At 32.6% G+C, this 14379-nt stretch overlaps 1 protein-coding gene across 4 annotated transcripts in view; it reads left to right on the top strand.

The window, feature by feature from the left end:
- LOC145293168 (doublecortin domain-containing protein 1-like) overlaps window positions 1–14379 on the top strand; it is a 562737-nt gene that overhangs the window by 279622 nt on the left and 268736 nt on the right. For all 4 annotated transcript variants that reach the window (XM_080139630.1, XM_080139632.1, XM_080139631.1 and 1 more), the window contains exon 18: window positions 8261–8368. In XM_080139630.1, the coding sequence (XP_079995756.1) occupies window positions 8261–8368 (108 nt within the window). The remainder of the gene's footprint in view (window positions 1–8260; window positions 8369–14379) is intronic.

Here is a 14379-nt window from a genome sequence, read left to right as displayed (position 1 = left end):
ACGACATGCCTCAACGTATTATAAACACCCTAACCCCCCCCCCATGTTAAAAAAAAAACAAAAACAAAAAAAAAAACGCCCTTCCATAAACCTCGAAAGTCGTTCTTAATATGGGGAGGTTGAGGGTGTTCATTCCGAAAGTTTTAACATGGGGAAGTTAGAGTGTTTATAATATGCTGGGGCGAGTCGTAAAATTAACGAAGTTGCTATCTATTATTTATTGCAAAAATTGCTTGAAATTTATTTATTTGACAAAAAAAATTACATTTTGGTACTCCTTGGGCGTTGAGTTCCATGGCGACCAGTAGAAAAAAATAATAGCGTCTCCCTTAGTCTCCCACCCCACCCCGCACGTAACATATTTTATTTACTGACGTTGCCGTAACTAAACGATTATTTGTCACATTTACAAACATTTATTTATTTATTTATTTTGAAAAAAGTTTTACCTTTTATGAATATTAAAAGAAAAATGGGTACTCATGCAGAGAGTGGGCCATGCTGAAATAATAACGTTATTATTTAAAAAGCCATTCTTAACATGGGGAGGGGAGGGTGTTTTGTACCTATTCTGTACTTTAACCTTGCAATTGAATTTAAAAAAAACACGATTTAAAAAATAGCGCGGATCACTCTCTGCATTAGCACCGAAAAATGTTACTAAACATTTATTAATAATTTCTCACTTTTACAAACATTTGATTTTAAATTTCTTTTTAAATGACGACTTTTATCGACCCCCACCCCCCAAATGGTGTTTATTCCGAAATCCGTTGTTAACATGGAGAGGTTGGGGGTGTTTATTCTGGAAGCCGTTCTTAACATTTGTGTAAATGTAAAAAAAAAAAATAAATAAATAAATTAAAAAAAAAACTAAATAATTTACTGATAACTTCTCACTTTTACAAATATTTTTTAATTTACATGCGCGGATGAACAAATTGTTGAATACTGCGAAAACAAAACATTTAGGTCCACCGACACAATTTTCTTTTTTAAATGACGACTTTTATTGATAAATAAATTTACTTCTCCGCAACTTTTATTGATAAATAAATCTACTTCTCTGCCACGGGCACTGAACCCCTCCTTTTTTTTTTAATAGTATTTTCGGGTGGGTATGCTGACAACAAATATCAGTTAAATTTTGCAAATAGTCGCCCCCCCCTCCAAAAGTGGTGTTTAACTTTTTTTTTTCATTACAACAATAATGAACCAATTTAAATCTTCCGGCATGCGTTTAAGGGTTACGAAATTATCAATAAATCGTTTAGTTACTAAGCCAACGTCAGTAAATAAAAAAAATGTTACGTGCGCATGCATTAGCCTTGACTAGGAAGGGGGGGTCTAGGGGAGCGACCATTAAATAATTATGCTGGTCGCCATGGAACTCAACACCCAAGGAGTACCTAAAGTGGCACTTATGCACTTATGTTATCGTGCTATTTTTTAAAATAGTATTTTCCTGTTAAATTCAAATTTTACAATATGTTTTTCTTTTATTAATTTGTTAAATGAAAGTACAGATAACCCGGTCGGTTTCTAATGCGAGGAAAATCTAGCCCCCCCCCCTCAAAAAAAGGGGTACTCTGGGTAATAACAAAACATTAAAATTGCCTCAGTCTCGAAAGATTTCTTCTCTACTTAACGAGGAAAAAAACGGTGAAGTGTAGTTCACCTTCTGTTTCTCTCCCCCTCTCTCTTCCTCTCTTAATATCTCTCTCTATCCATCTCTCCCTTTCCCTCTCTCAATCTATCTTTCTCTCTATATCACCCTCTCCATCTCTCTTTGAGCTCCTTTCTCTCTCTAACTCCCTCTATCTCTCTCCTTTCCTCTGTCTCATCCCTCTCTGTTTCTAACTCTCTCCCTCTCTCTGTTTATCTATCAATCCCTTTATCTCGCTATCCCCTTCTCTTTCTCTATTTTCCTCTCACTTTCTCTTTTCTATCTATATATCTTCCTCTCTATCTGTCCATCTCTAATCCCTCATCCTATTTTAGTCTCCTAAATTAATTACAGTGAATAAGGCATTGTCAAAACATGGATAAATCCTATTTTAGTCACCTAATTTACTGACTGTGAAAATAGAAATTATTTGGAAATTACTGCTACCTTGAACAACACTAGAAATAACTGGTAAAACCTTTCTAATTAAATTGATTTTGGCAGCCATTTGGTAACAAAATGACATAGCCTTGCTGCATGATGAATACCTGCGACCTTGCTGCCAAGTAGAAGAATTATTTATTCTACTTTAAAACATTCAATTTTTCAAAAATCTCATGTTCGACATTTCCAAAAAATCCAATATGGGGAAAAATATTGCAAAAATGCAAACTTATTGTTTAGGATGAATGCACAATGGTATGCAAAAAATCACTTGAGGCTCTTAGTCGATCCTTGCAAGATTTGCGTGTCAATGTCAGGCCATTTGGGAATGCAGTAATATTGCTTGCAGAAGATTTTAGACAAATGTTACCTGTTATTCTTCAATCAACATCAGCAGATGAAATAAATGCTTGCCTCAAATACTCTACCTTTTTGTTCCATGTGAAGACATTAAACCTAACTGCATATCCAGTTGCAGACTGTTCGATCCGCACAAAAACTTTTGCATCACTTGTGGGAAATTGGGTACGAAAAAGTGCCAGCTGATCAGAGTTAAGGGCAAAATTCTTTGACTTTTAACTTCTGTAATTTCTGTAATTTTATTCCATCAAAAGAATAGTTAGTTTAAAAGGTTTTTGCAGATATTCAAATTATAAGAATTCCATTTGACTGAGTGAATGAGCTATTCTTGCAGGTCAATACAAAGATGCCCATTAACTTAACGCTATAATTAAATGTAAAATTCCAAGTGAGGTAGTCAAATACAAATCCATCGACACTGTTGTGAAAGCAGATAAAGTGGTTAATTATCCAACAGTTATATTTGCCAGGGATGCCACCACATGTATTGCAACTGAAATTTGGTGTACCAATTATCATGTTGTGAAATATAAACCAATCCAAGCTTTGCAATGGCACATAGCTTGCAGTAAAAAAAAATTAACAAACAATATCATAGAAACACAGATGAATATATCTTCATTCCATGCATTCCTATGATTCCACCGGATACATCATTACACTTAAGCAAATTGCACTTTCCAATTTTATTGTCATTTGCAATAACCATCAACAAAGCACAGAGAACAATCTTTACAATTGTGGGCCTTACAGTTACACACTGACTGTTTTTTCACATGGACAATTTAGGTTACATATTCAAGAGTCACCAAACCGGAAAATCTCTATATCAGCTAAGAAAATGGAACAACAAAAACTGGGTACCCATGCAAAATGGAAATTTAAACCTATATGAAACATGCTTTTTCTCATTTTTGAACTTTTTCCATTGCGCCAATTTGAGCCACAGCAACGCGTGGCAGGGTACAGCTAGTATATATTTATATATTGTTTAAAATATAATTATCCACTGACACATGTTTTGTCGTCTACAACTCATCAGAGTGGCTGAATCTAGTGATATTCGAAATCAGGACCCCCATGGAAAGAAGCCTAAACCGCGATTGCTGGATATCACGATTTTTTTTATGTAGATGTTATTTATTTGTTTTTGTTCGCAATACTTTTTGAATGAATTCAATTATTTATATGTTAGTGATTTTTTCTCAAAATGCGACTTGGGAATAATTTCCCTTTTACTAATTTGGTATCCCCAAATGGGGAGTGGCATGTTTAAAATATAATTATCTTCTGACACGTGTTTTGTCATCTACGACTCATCAGTGGTTGATATATATATATATATATATATATATATATATATATATATATATATATATATATATATATATATATATATAACTACTTAATTTACTCACATAAAATTAATATACGAAAGTATAAATTTATGTGTAAACTGTAAGTATTTACTTCAAAAGTGCTCAATACGTAGGTTTAGCTAGTTCGTAAGTTATAAAATATATATGGCGATTAAGCTACACTGAATATTCCGCGTTTCATCCACTCTAGGACTCTTCAGGCTTATGCGCAAATTGTGTGGTTGTTTGTCGTTTATATATATGCATCTTCTATTGAGGATTTAGTTAGCCAATCAGCTTTCTAGTATCCACCGCGCCCTTCCTATCAGCCAATGAGCATGCACTTATCGGACAAAGGCCTATTTGACCTCTGTTTGACCTGTTCCTTTGTGTGTGCTCTATTTAGCCTGGATATTTAGTTTCTTTATCTGTTTTAAATCTAGGTTAGTGTTTGTTTTTTTTTAATGTTAGTTTATATATAAATATATATATATATGTGTACATACATATATGCATATATATATATATATATATACGTGTGTGTGTGTGTGTGGTCGTTTATGTATATTCATATTTATTCAATTTATATATTTGTTTATTTTCTATTGTTTTTGTTAGTTTTAAAACTATTTTGTATCGCTATCCTAGAGTAAATTTTATCTTGTGAACTCAGTTGTTTGCTATTTCTCTTCTACAGTTTAATAGATGTTGAGGTTCTTTAAAGTACAGGATAGCAAATTTTTCATGAAGGCATAATCTACATGAGTCGTCTAAATCCCTACACGTAGTAGCTTGTCTTATTATTTTCCATTCGACTACCGGCGAATGTCTGCTTTCCTTGAGTTCCCAGTATTTATTTGCTAGCGTTGTTTATGGTGTTTTTTATTGTTGAATGTACTTTTGTGGTCATAATATCGAGTTTTAAAATCTAAGGAAGTCATACCTACGTAATATTTCTTGTTATTCAGGGTTTTCTTTTGCAAATATTGTGGCCTGGTAAACTACGCTTTTGGTTAGACATTTATTTTGAACTGGGCAAAGTGTGCAGTGTCTACAGTTGTTCGTTATTAGTATTTTTATTTATAGTATGGTTGTTCTTGTCCAGGGTTGGTTTATTATTATTATTATTATTATTATTATTATTATTATTATTATTATTATTATTATTATTTCTGCTTGAGTTAGTTTTATTCTTGTCATGGTGTCTACTTTTTTTATTGTTTATTTTGTTGTTGTTTACATTGTTTTTATTTAATATTTTGTTATTATGTGCTTTAATTATCATCTGTAAATTTTCGCAACAACTTTAAGGTATTTTTATTGAAAATTTTGTGTACGGGGTTAGTTGCGGGAAAGTGTTTTTCAATAAGATCTAGAAATTTCTTGCCAAGTTTTGTTTTTAACATTTGATTGTATGGGGCCATATACCAAATTATAGTTCTTTTTCTTCTATTTTTAATTTTATTATAGTTATTGGTGTTTTGTTGCTTATATTTGATATCGATATTTTTGTATCCACTATTTTTTAGGGCTGTTTCATAGATATTGGTTGACCTGTTAAATGCATTTTCATCGCTTGAGTTATTACTCAGTCTACTTACGATCGAGTTAGGAATCTGTTTTATAATTGATGGTGGGCGATTGGACTTAGGTTTTACGTATATTGGAGTAGCGTTATCTTTTAAGTAGGGTTCATATGTGTTTTTATCTGAATTTAACGTGACGTCCAGGAAGTTTGTTATTTTTATGTTAGCTGATACGTCTGCTTTTAGGCCTAATTTTTTCATTGCCTTGTGTATGATTTTCTTAAAGTTTTCTCCCTTGACTTTGTTGGAGTTTTTTTTATTATAGCTAGTCCGTCATCTCTATATAGGCCGATATTCGTAGTATCGAATGTGCTTGTGAGGGTATATAGAATGAATAATCCCACAAGATCTGATGCCTCTGCAGAGTCTCTGGCACCCATCGCTAAATCAAACGAATTTTTCATTTTAGTTTTTATCCATTGGTTATTGTTATTTATTAGAACTGATTTTCTACATTTTTTAATGATGTTGATTTCCTCCGAGGATATATCAGTGTATGCCTCGGCAAATTCTAGAGCAATGTTAAAAAGTTCTTCGGATATCGAGGGATAAAAGTCTATGATGTCAAACTGTATAAACGTACATTTATCTTTGTTTTCTATATTTTTAAACCAGGTTATATATATATATATATATTAGCATTTCAGCCGGGCGTTGCCCGGGTGTTTGGATGTGTATGTTGAGCAAAAAATAAAAAAAGTGGTAGTAGGAAGGCAGGCTTGAACCTGTACCGCTAAGGAGGAAAAGAACGGGGGGAAAAACCTGACGTCTTTGCGATTATGACCACCGCCAAACCTGAAGTGATTTATGTTTAAATTAAGGCTATACAATCGAAAGGAGAGGATATCTTTCAAAAATATCGGCGACAAAAGCGACCCCCCCCCTGTAGAAAAGTGCCTGGTTGAAGGTGAAGATATTAATGTTTTTAGCCAATTTTTCGATATTTGTCGTATACAAGGTCGAACCTTAAAACGATACTGATCTTGGTAAAATTCCTCGCCTCTGTCGAATGTTTTAGGCATACAGAGATACATACATACATACATACATACATTTATATATTGGTAACTAAAAATTTTCAATCCCAACCGATTAAAAAGCTTGCCCTATCTCTAAATACCCTTTATGTACAATTTTAAATGTTTAGACCAGAAATTGTCGGAGTAATTTGGTAGAGACAGCAGAGGTAAAAAATTTTTAAACTTTGCCCCTATTATGACCTCTTAACATTTATTGTTTTGGGCTCAAATGAAGTTATTAAGTTAGATCCATGTCCAAGGAACCTATATCTAAACGTTCAAGTGTGTAGATCCAAAATTGTCGGAGACATATGGTAGAGTTCTCAAAGGTCAAATCGTTGAACTTTGACCTCTTAACAGCCAAATTTCTGGCCGAAAACGGATCACAAAGATTTTTCCAAATCTCAGTACGCTGTATATCAAATTTCGAGTATGTAGACTTAAAATTGACAGAGTCATTGCGTAGGGAAATGTACACACACAGACAGACACACACACAGACACACAGATACACAGACACACTCACTTTTATAGATATACTAGCATTCGGCCCGGCGTTGCCCGGGTGTTTGGAGGTGTATGCTGAGCAAAAAAAAAAGCGGTCAATTTTTTAAAACTTTGACCCCTATTATGACCCCTTAACATTTATTGTTTTGGGCTCAAATCGAGTTATTAAGTTAGATCCATGACCAAGAAACCAATATCTAAAATTTCAAGTGTTTAGACCCAAAATTGTCGGAGAAGTTTGGTTGAGTTCTCAAAGGTCAGATCGTTGAACTTTGACCCCTTAACAGCCAAATTTCTGGCCGAAAACCGATCACATAGATTTTCCCAAATCTCAGTACCCTGTATATCAAATTTTGAGTCTGTAGACTTAAAATTGACAGAGTCATTGCGTAGGGAAACGTACACACAGACAGACATACAGATACACAGGCAGACACACTTTTATAGATATATAGATATACTAGCATGGGTGCCCGGCGTTGCCCGGGTATTTGGAGGTGTATGTTGAGCAAAAAAAAAAAAGAGGTCAATTTTTTAAACTTTGACTCCTATTATGACCCCTTAACATTTATTGTTTTGGGCTCAAATCGAGTTATTAAGTTAGATCCATGTCCAGGGAACCTATATCTAAAATTTCAAGTGTGTAGACCCAAAATTGTCGGAGTTTGGTAGAGTTCTCAAAGGTCAAATCGTTGAACTTTGGCCCCTTCATCGCCAAATTTCTGTCCGAAAACCGATCACATAGATTTTCCCAAATCTCAGTACCCTGTATATCAAATTTCGAGTCTGTAGACTAAAAATTGACAGAGTTATTGCGTAGGGAAATGTACACAGACACACACACACATACACATACACTTTCACTTTTATAGATATATAGATGCATATATATATATATATATATATATATATATATATATATATATATATATTAATTATTATAGTAAAAAAAAATAATAATTATATACATATATATATATATATATATATATATATATATATATATATATATATATATATATATAATTGGTATACTTTTAGCCAATCCAAACGACCCTCAAAAAACAAGGGAAGACAATCACACATTTCATGAATATTTCATAAAGTATATATACTGCAACAACATTGATATAATGAAATACTACAATGTTTACAGTTCATAATAATTTCATTATATTTGTTTCGTGACTCGCATTCACCGAAAAATATCGATATTTGTTGTATTATCTTTTTGTGACATAAACTGTAACATGGAATGCAACATGAAATGCTGCACCCACAACACAATGAAATTCTATCATTCTGCTATCAATTTTATAGGAGAAACCTGGTGATATTTTGTTTCCAGAGATTGTCATTAACCAGAAGGTTCCAAAGGGAGACAATTCATTAGGACACAGTGAATCCCAAACCTGGATGATCAACAAGGTAACAGATTAAATTTTCTTGATGTTATGAAGACTGAATATTTTTTTTTACTGGAAATTGAATTACTTGAAAGTCAGAAGAAAAAGCAAAAAATATTTGAATTATATTTTCTTTGTCCTTGATTCTTTCAATGTCGTGACACTTACTAGTCTAATATATAAAGTAAAGTTGGTCTCTCTATGAATCTATAGATCAAGTTTCTTGGGGTTCAATTAAAATCTCTACAATATTATTAAGATTTGCTGTACTGTTGAGATTATTTTAATTTCAACAATAATGCATAATATTCCACAATATCTGAAGAGCAGTATTATTTGCATACTGCAGGCTATTATTCATGTTGTGCTTGCCATATTCATTTCATCATCTCGTATTAATTTGAAGATTCCATCATTGGCATTGGTTTCCATGATAATTTTCTACTCAAAATTTTTACTAGAAAGACATGAACAACATGGAATCCATTTTCCTTTTAAGAAAAATTATGCGATAAAAGATATACCTACATTTCTTCCTTCAGAGGTTTTTCCGGAAAAAAGTGTTTTTCTCAACGTCTGAATAGAGGCCGTTTTTGTAGAAGATTTTCAAACGATATAAGGTTTGAAATTGCCGAATGTTTGTAACGAACAATTAAAATATCCTATACCTTTGTTGTCTTGTTATTGTGAAAACAATATATGAATGCTCGATTACAAAAACTGATAATTTTGAAGCTTACAAATTAACTCACTTTATACTGACTTAAAATTTATTGGTATATGAACGATTAGCGAATTCTCAGTTATATAAACATAATATATATATATATATATATATATATATATATATATATATATATATATATATATATATATATATTAGGTTAATGTATTAAGGTTGACCACTCTTCTGAGGAAGGAAAATTTTTCCTGAAATATTATGCTATACAGAACTGCTTATCAAACTATACTGACAGCAACTAAGATTGTAATAATAATAAGAATTAATTATATTAATAAAAGATAGAAACTTCAAAACTTATTCACCATTACATATCTTAATTTGTTTCAGTTCGTATTTATCTATTACACACGTGCATTTTATTGCCTCTATAAATTAATTATAAGTATAGATATTCATTATTTATCTACAATCTCACAGGATATATAATAACATTATACTAATCAAATTTTCTCAAACATTTCATCTGATTGATCCTAAAAGTGTTCTTGTAAATTCATTTTTTCCCATTATTTCGGAATGCATCCATTTTTTTTTTCTAAATTCCTCTTTATTTTAACTTGATTTGGTAATATGTTCTAGAAATATAATACTCTATTAGATATTAGGTCGTTGTGATTAATGACACGGACTGAAAACCTGGATCTGTCCAGCTCAAATCTACTTTGCCCCATAGGAACACTTTCATTGAACCCACACCTGACCTTGAGTCTAACTTCTTAGAGACGAGGTAAATAAAAAAAAATCAAATTGTGTCCTGTTTCGTTAAATATTGTTTCAGTTTCAACGCTTTTTGAACATGCCAAGTATTTTGATGCTGAAAATTGTATTCCTTGTCCAATTTTGTTTTGGTAAAAAATAATTCTTTAATCTAGCTATTCAATCTTGTAAAGCAAATTCTCCATTCTTAAAATAACTAAGATTACAGAATCATTTACTTGTGGGAAATATTTCTTAAATCAATAAATCTTTTGAATTAAAGTGACAGTTGCATAAGAAGATCGTGTCCTTCAATTCATTTCAATAATGGCAGTCACAGCGGTATGCATTGCGAATTCAGTTTATTAAATTGAAATCTTTTAAAACGGTCATCTGTTTCTTGGTTGTCGAATGACAAAGAATGACATTTGTTGATTATAAAGAAATCAAAGAATTATTCATTTTATTGAAAAAAACTATCCATTTTTACAATTTTACACATTTTCTTTTTTTGGTGAATGGATGGGGCAGAACAAGAGAGGGAGGTGAAGGTGTTGATGTTTGGTTTAACATTAAATTCCATAAATATCATAATCCTTTGATACTTTACCCATGCTTTGCCAGACCATTGCTTCTAACAATTACTGTTTCTTGGATCAGATATTGTTTTGAGTAGGTATTATGTTGAGCTTTTCAATCATCTGATCATATTCATCATCATTCAAGCGTCAATTTATTCATCTCATTAAGTCTTATCTTTGAGGGTTTTTTTAACCTTAGTTGCCCATTATATAAAGCAAAGAAAAAATGAAGATGCCTTTCAAGGGAATGTACTAGCTCCAAATCAATTCACATTTTCAGTGCATTTAAATGTTTGCATAATACATAGCAACGGAGTATAGCATTTGCAATATGTTGAAAGGATTGTATCAATAGATCTTTTCAGGAATTTTCAAGGTGTTTATATTGGTACGTTGTTGCTCTATAATAAAAGGTTGAGTGTGTTTGTTGCATTATCTCTAATAATGGATTAGAAGAGATGACGTGTTATATTATATATTTATGTTGTATCATAAAGGGAATCGTGTGTGAGTGACATGTATTTTCAGAACCTACCTCTGCTTCTTCGATGTTGGACCATCTGGAAATTTCTCGTCCTGGAGGGAGACTTGATACCTGTTTTTGGATGAAGATTCAATCACACCAAGACAAGGAATTAGTTCTATAGTTTATTTAATTTTTCCCAGATGTCCTGCAGAAGTTGGAAAGTGAAATCGGCCTGTGTGGGTTCTTCTTCTACACACGTCAACGTTCGTCCCCCCCCCCAGTGAAAAGGAGGAGACAACGGGAAGCCATCTGTTGTCTTCTGAGTCCAAATCAAATCTCAACGATTCAGCTAACCTGATCTCATGACTCACACGCAATGAAATCAGCTGATCTTTTACTTCCGGCCAACGTGTCTACACTATAACTCACCTCTTCCTCCCTCTCTCTCTCTCTCTCTCTCTCTCTCTCTCTCTCTCTCTCTCTCTCTCTCTCTCTCTCTATCCATTCTCTAACAATATTATTTAGTGTTTGCTGTGTATTATTTAATAATAATAATAATAATAATAATAATAATGTATGATAAAATGTTTAAGTATTTTTACACAACAAAATTATTGTTTATTTATTATTTTACTAATCTCCATTTATTAAGCTTAAAAACTGCTCAATGCTGAAATGGACAGATTGTCAGTTTAATGATGAACAATATTCTGGGAAGATCGAAAATGATAAATGGAATGAACAAAACTTGAATACCTATTAGGACAAATATTTGTTGACATTAGAGTTGAAGACGACCATATTGTAATCTGCGGGGAAAGCAGTACCATAGTAATGTGTTCTACAGATGGGAAGTTCTTGGAAAGAAACTGTTTTCATAGAAATTCCGTTTTATATTAGGCATATCGAGGAAGAAAGGAAAGCCGTTCAATTCGTCTAATTTTCTTAATAATGTATAAACGTGTGTAGTGTAATGAATATCAACATAGACTCTGGGATCAGATAAGCTGAGTTCAAACGCACTTGGATCCATTGCATTCACATACTGTGATACCATTGGTAAAGGTATGAACCCACCCCTTCTCCAGCTATGGGTAGAATATTGGCTTACATCTAATGAATCATTTCTAAATAGTTTTTGTGTTTCGGCATTAAATAATAGTATGACATAATCATGTCGGCACACAAATTTTCTATCACATCACTGATGTTGAAGCTGGTTAGCACCAGATGGGTGACTATTTGGGGGAATACCAAGTGCTGTATGTGGGAGGATGACGCCACCTCCCTGCAAAAACTAACATTGTTAAAATCGTCTCTGACTGAGATATACATGAGATTGTAAATTTAAACTTCCTACAAACTTCCTCCTTTAGAGAAAGTTTCCCCTCCCCCAGATGAATAACAACACAAGAACATGATTAAATAATCTGAGTTGATATGCTATAAAAACGTACGTTAATGTAGGGTGATCCAAAATTGCAGAGTAAAAATTTGAAGCTGAAGCCATATTTACTAAAACAAAATTGAACGATGTTAAAAGGATTTTCGTCAGCTCAACATGTCTAATTCTTTTTTCTTTTTGATATCTTTATTTATATATCTTTTTATATATATAATCAGAATGTCTCAGTTATTGCCTCAAGTCCTCCAGTATTTCTGCTCTAAATTTCCCTTTTCTGCTCCATTGTATATCTTTAATCTCCCATGCTATATTCAATCTTCGTCACTATTGATGAATCACGCATGAAAAAAAAAATGAACTTGCCATCGGAAACAAACTGGTTGTCTTCATGAATTTGATGCAAGATAAGAAATCCAGTGCCACACTTCGTTTGTTGGATTTATCCTACACTGACTTTCCTTGGCCGGGAGCGAGTCCATTGAAAATCTATCTCTAAATATTCAGCAGTATTAACAATGTGGCCGAGTTTTTATTTGATAGTTAAAAAAAATCGCTTTGTGGAATGTCTATTTAATTTTCATCTCGTTCAATGACTTTCCTAACGTTACCTCATTAAGATTTATTTTAAAAATTTATTCTGTTTATTTAATCTTTTTAGGGATGATAGCTGGTAAATGCAACTGGAGAGATTGAAGCCTTCAAATGATTGCATGTAACTTGTTATCGCTTCTGAATTGACCTGAATTGACGAGGAAGTACAGAAAATGGTTCAATGGAATGAAACGAGATTTTAGCGTAGACTTTAGAGTAAGCTAATACAAATACTGGTTTGACACTATAATTTGCTAATTCATGCGAATACGAACATAATATAACGCTTACTAGACACTCTCTTCGAGTGTCCAAGGTTTCTCTGTGCAGGAATTTGCCAGGACAATTTGGCATGAGGATACTTTTTGCTACAAGTAAACCCTGATTAAATTTTCAAAATCACATAATATTTGTGGCCAAATAAGATCTCCTCCTTATGCTTAATCCACACAGACTTTTACGAGGAATGGTGCAGCTTCCTCACAAAGTTGGATATTCCACCAAACTAGATGTATTTCTGTTCTGGGATTCATAAAAATCAAAAGACCAAAAATAAAGATATACTATAACATTTTAAAATGGTCGATTGAGGAGAGGGAAATAATGTTCAGTGTTTGATAAAGGAGAACGTTAATGAAATATTTCAATATCTATGTATCTTATCATACAGAAATCAAGTGTTAGCACCAGGAAGGGAACATCTTGATTTCTGAGAAATTCGACTGAAATAAAGTGAAACAAAATAAGTTATAAAAGTTAGGTATGAGTATATGCTTAAATTATTTTCCCGCAATTTCGAACGCATCTGCTAGACATAAGAGGTTCAAATGTGGATTATATTTAGTTTAATTTAGTTTTTATGAAGAGGAGCAGATAGGAAGTGCAAGACCTGCGGGTACCTCACAAAAATATGATTGGCTGGTTCAGCCATAAATACAGACAAGTAAACGGTATCACATAATGCTTGGAATACCAGCTTCGACAACGAATACTCGTTCAATAATAAGACGACTCACCAGATTATTATTCAAATACTGTAGCAAGGTCCACTCATCTACTTCAAACTTTCGTGGCACAAATCAAATAATTACAAATCAAATAATTACATCCTCACTAGATTCAAAATAAGATAGCTAGGAAGTAAAACCTATAACAAACTTAACCAGGAAATATTGACATTTAAATTGTAAAAAGGAGACGTTTATATAAGTGTATATCAAAATGATATCGATTTGTTTCGGTTCATCTTAGTACATATATATTTACTCAGTTTATTTAAAAATGTTTTCTTTACAAATTTATCAGCAAGAGAAAATACTAATAGATTTCATAACTTAAATAGAAATTTAGCTAATCTGTTTCATAGCATGTCAACTCTTTTTAGTGCTACTTTATGCCGAAAACACAATAGATTTTAAACAATTTCTTCTATACAATTAATTGAAAACTAAATCCTGTTTTACCCATTGCTAGGCAAGGAGTTGTGGATTCATACATTTTCCAAACGTAGTTCATAAATGACCACAATAAATCTGATGGGATTTGAATT

The sequence above is a fragment of the Euprymna scolopes genome, chromosome 14 (genome assembly GCF_053919585.1).
Source record: "Euprymna scolopes isolate OS-2025 chromosome 14, ASM5391958v1, whole genome shotgun sequence".
Taxonomy (NCBI): Eukaryota; Metazoa; Mollusca; class Cephalopoda; order Sepiida; family Sepiolidae; genus Euprymna; species Euprymna scolopes.
Note: the sequence above shows the minus strand (reverse complement) of the source record. Positions and strands in the feature narration are given on the sequence as shown.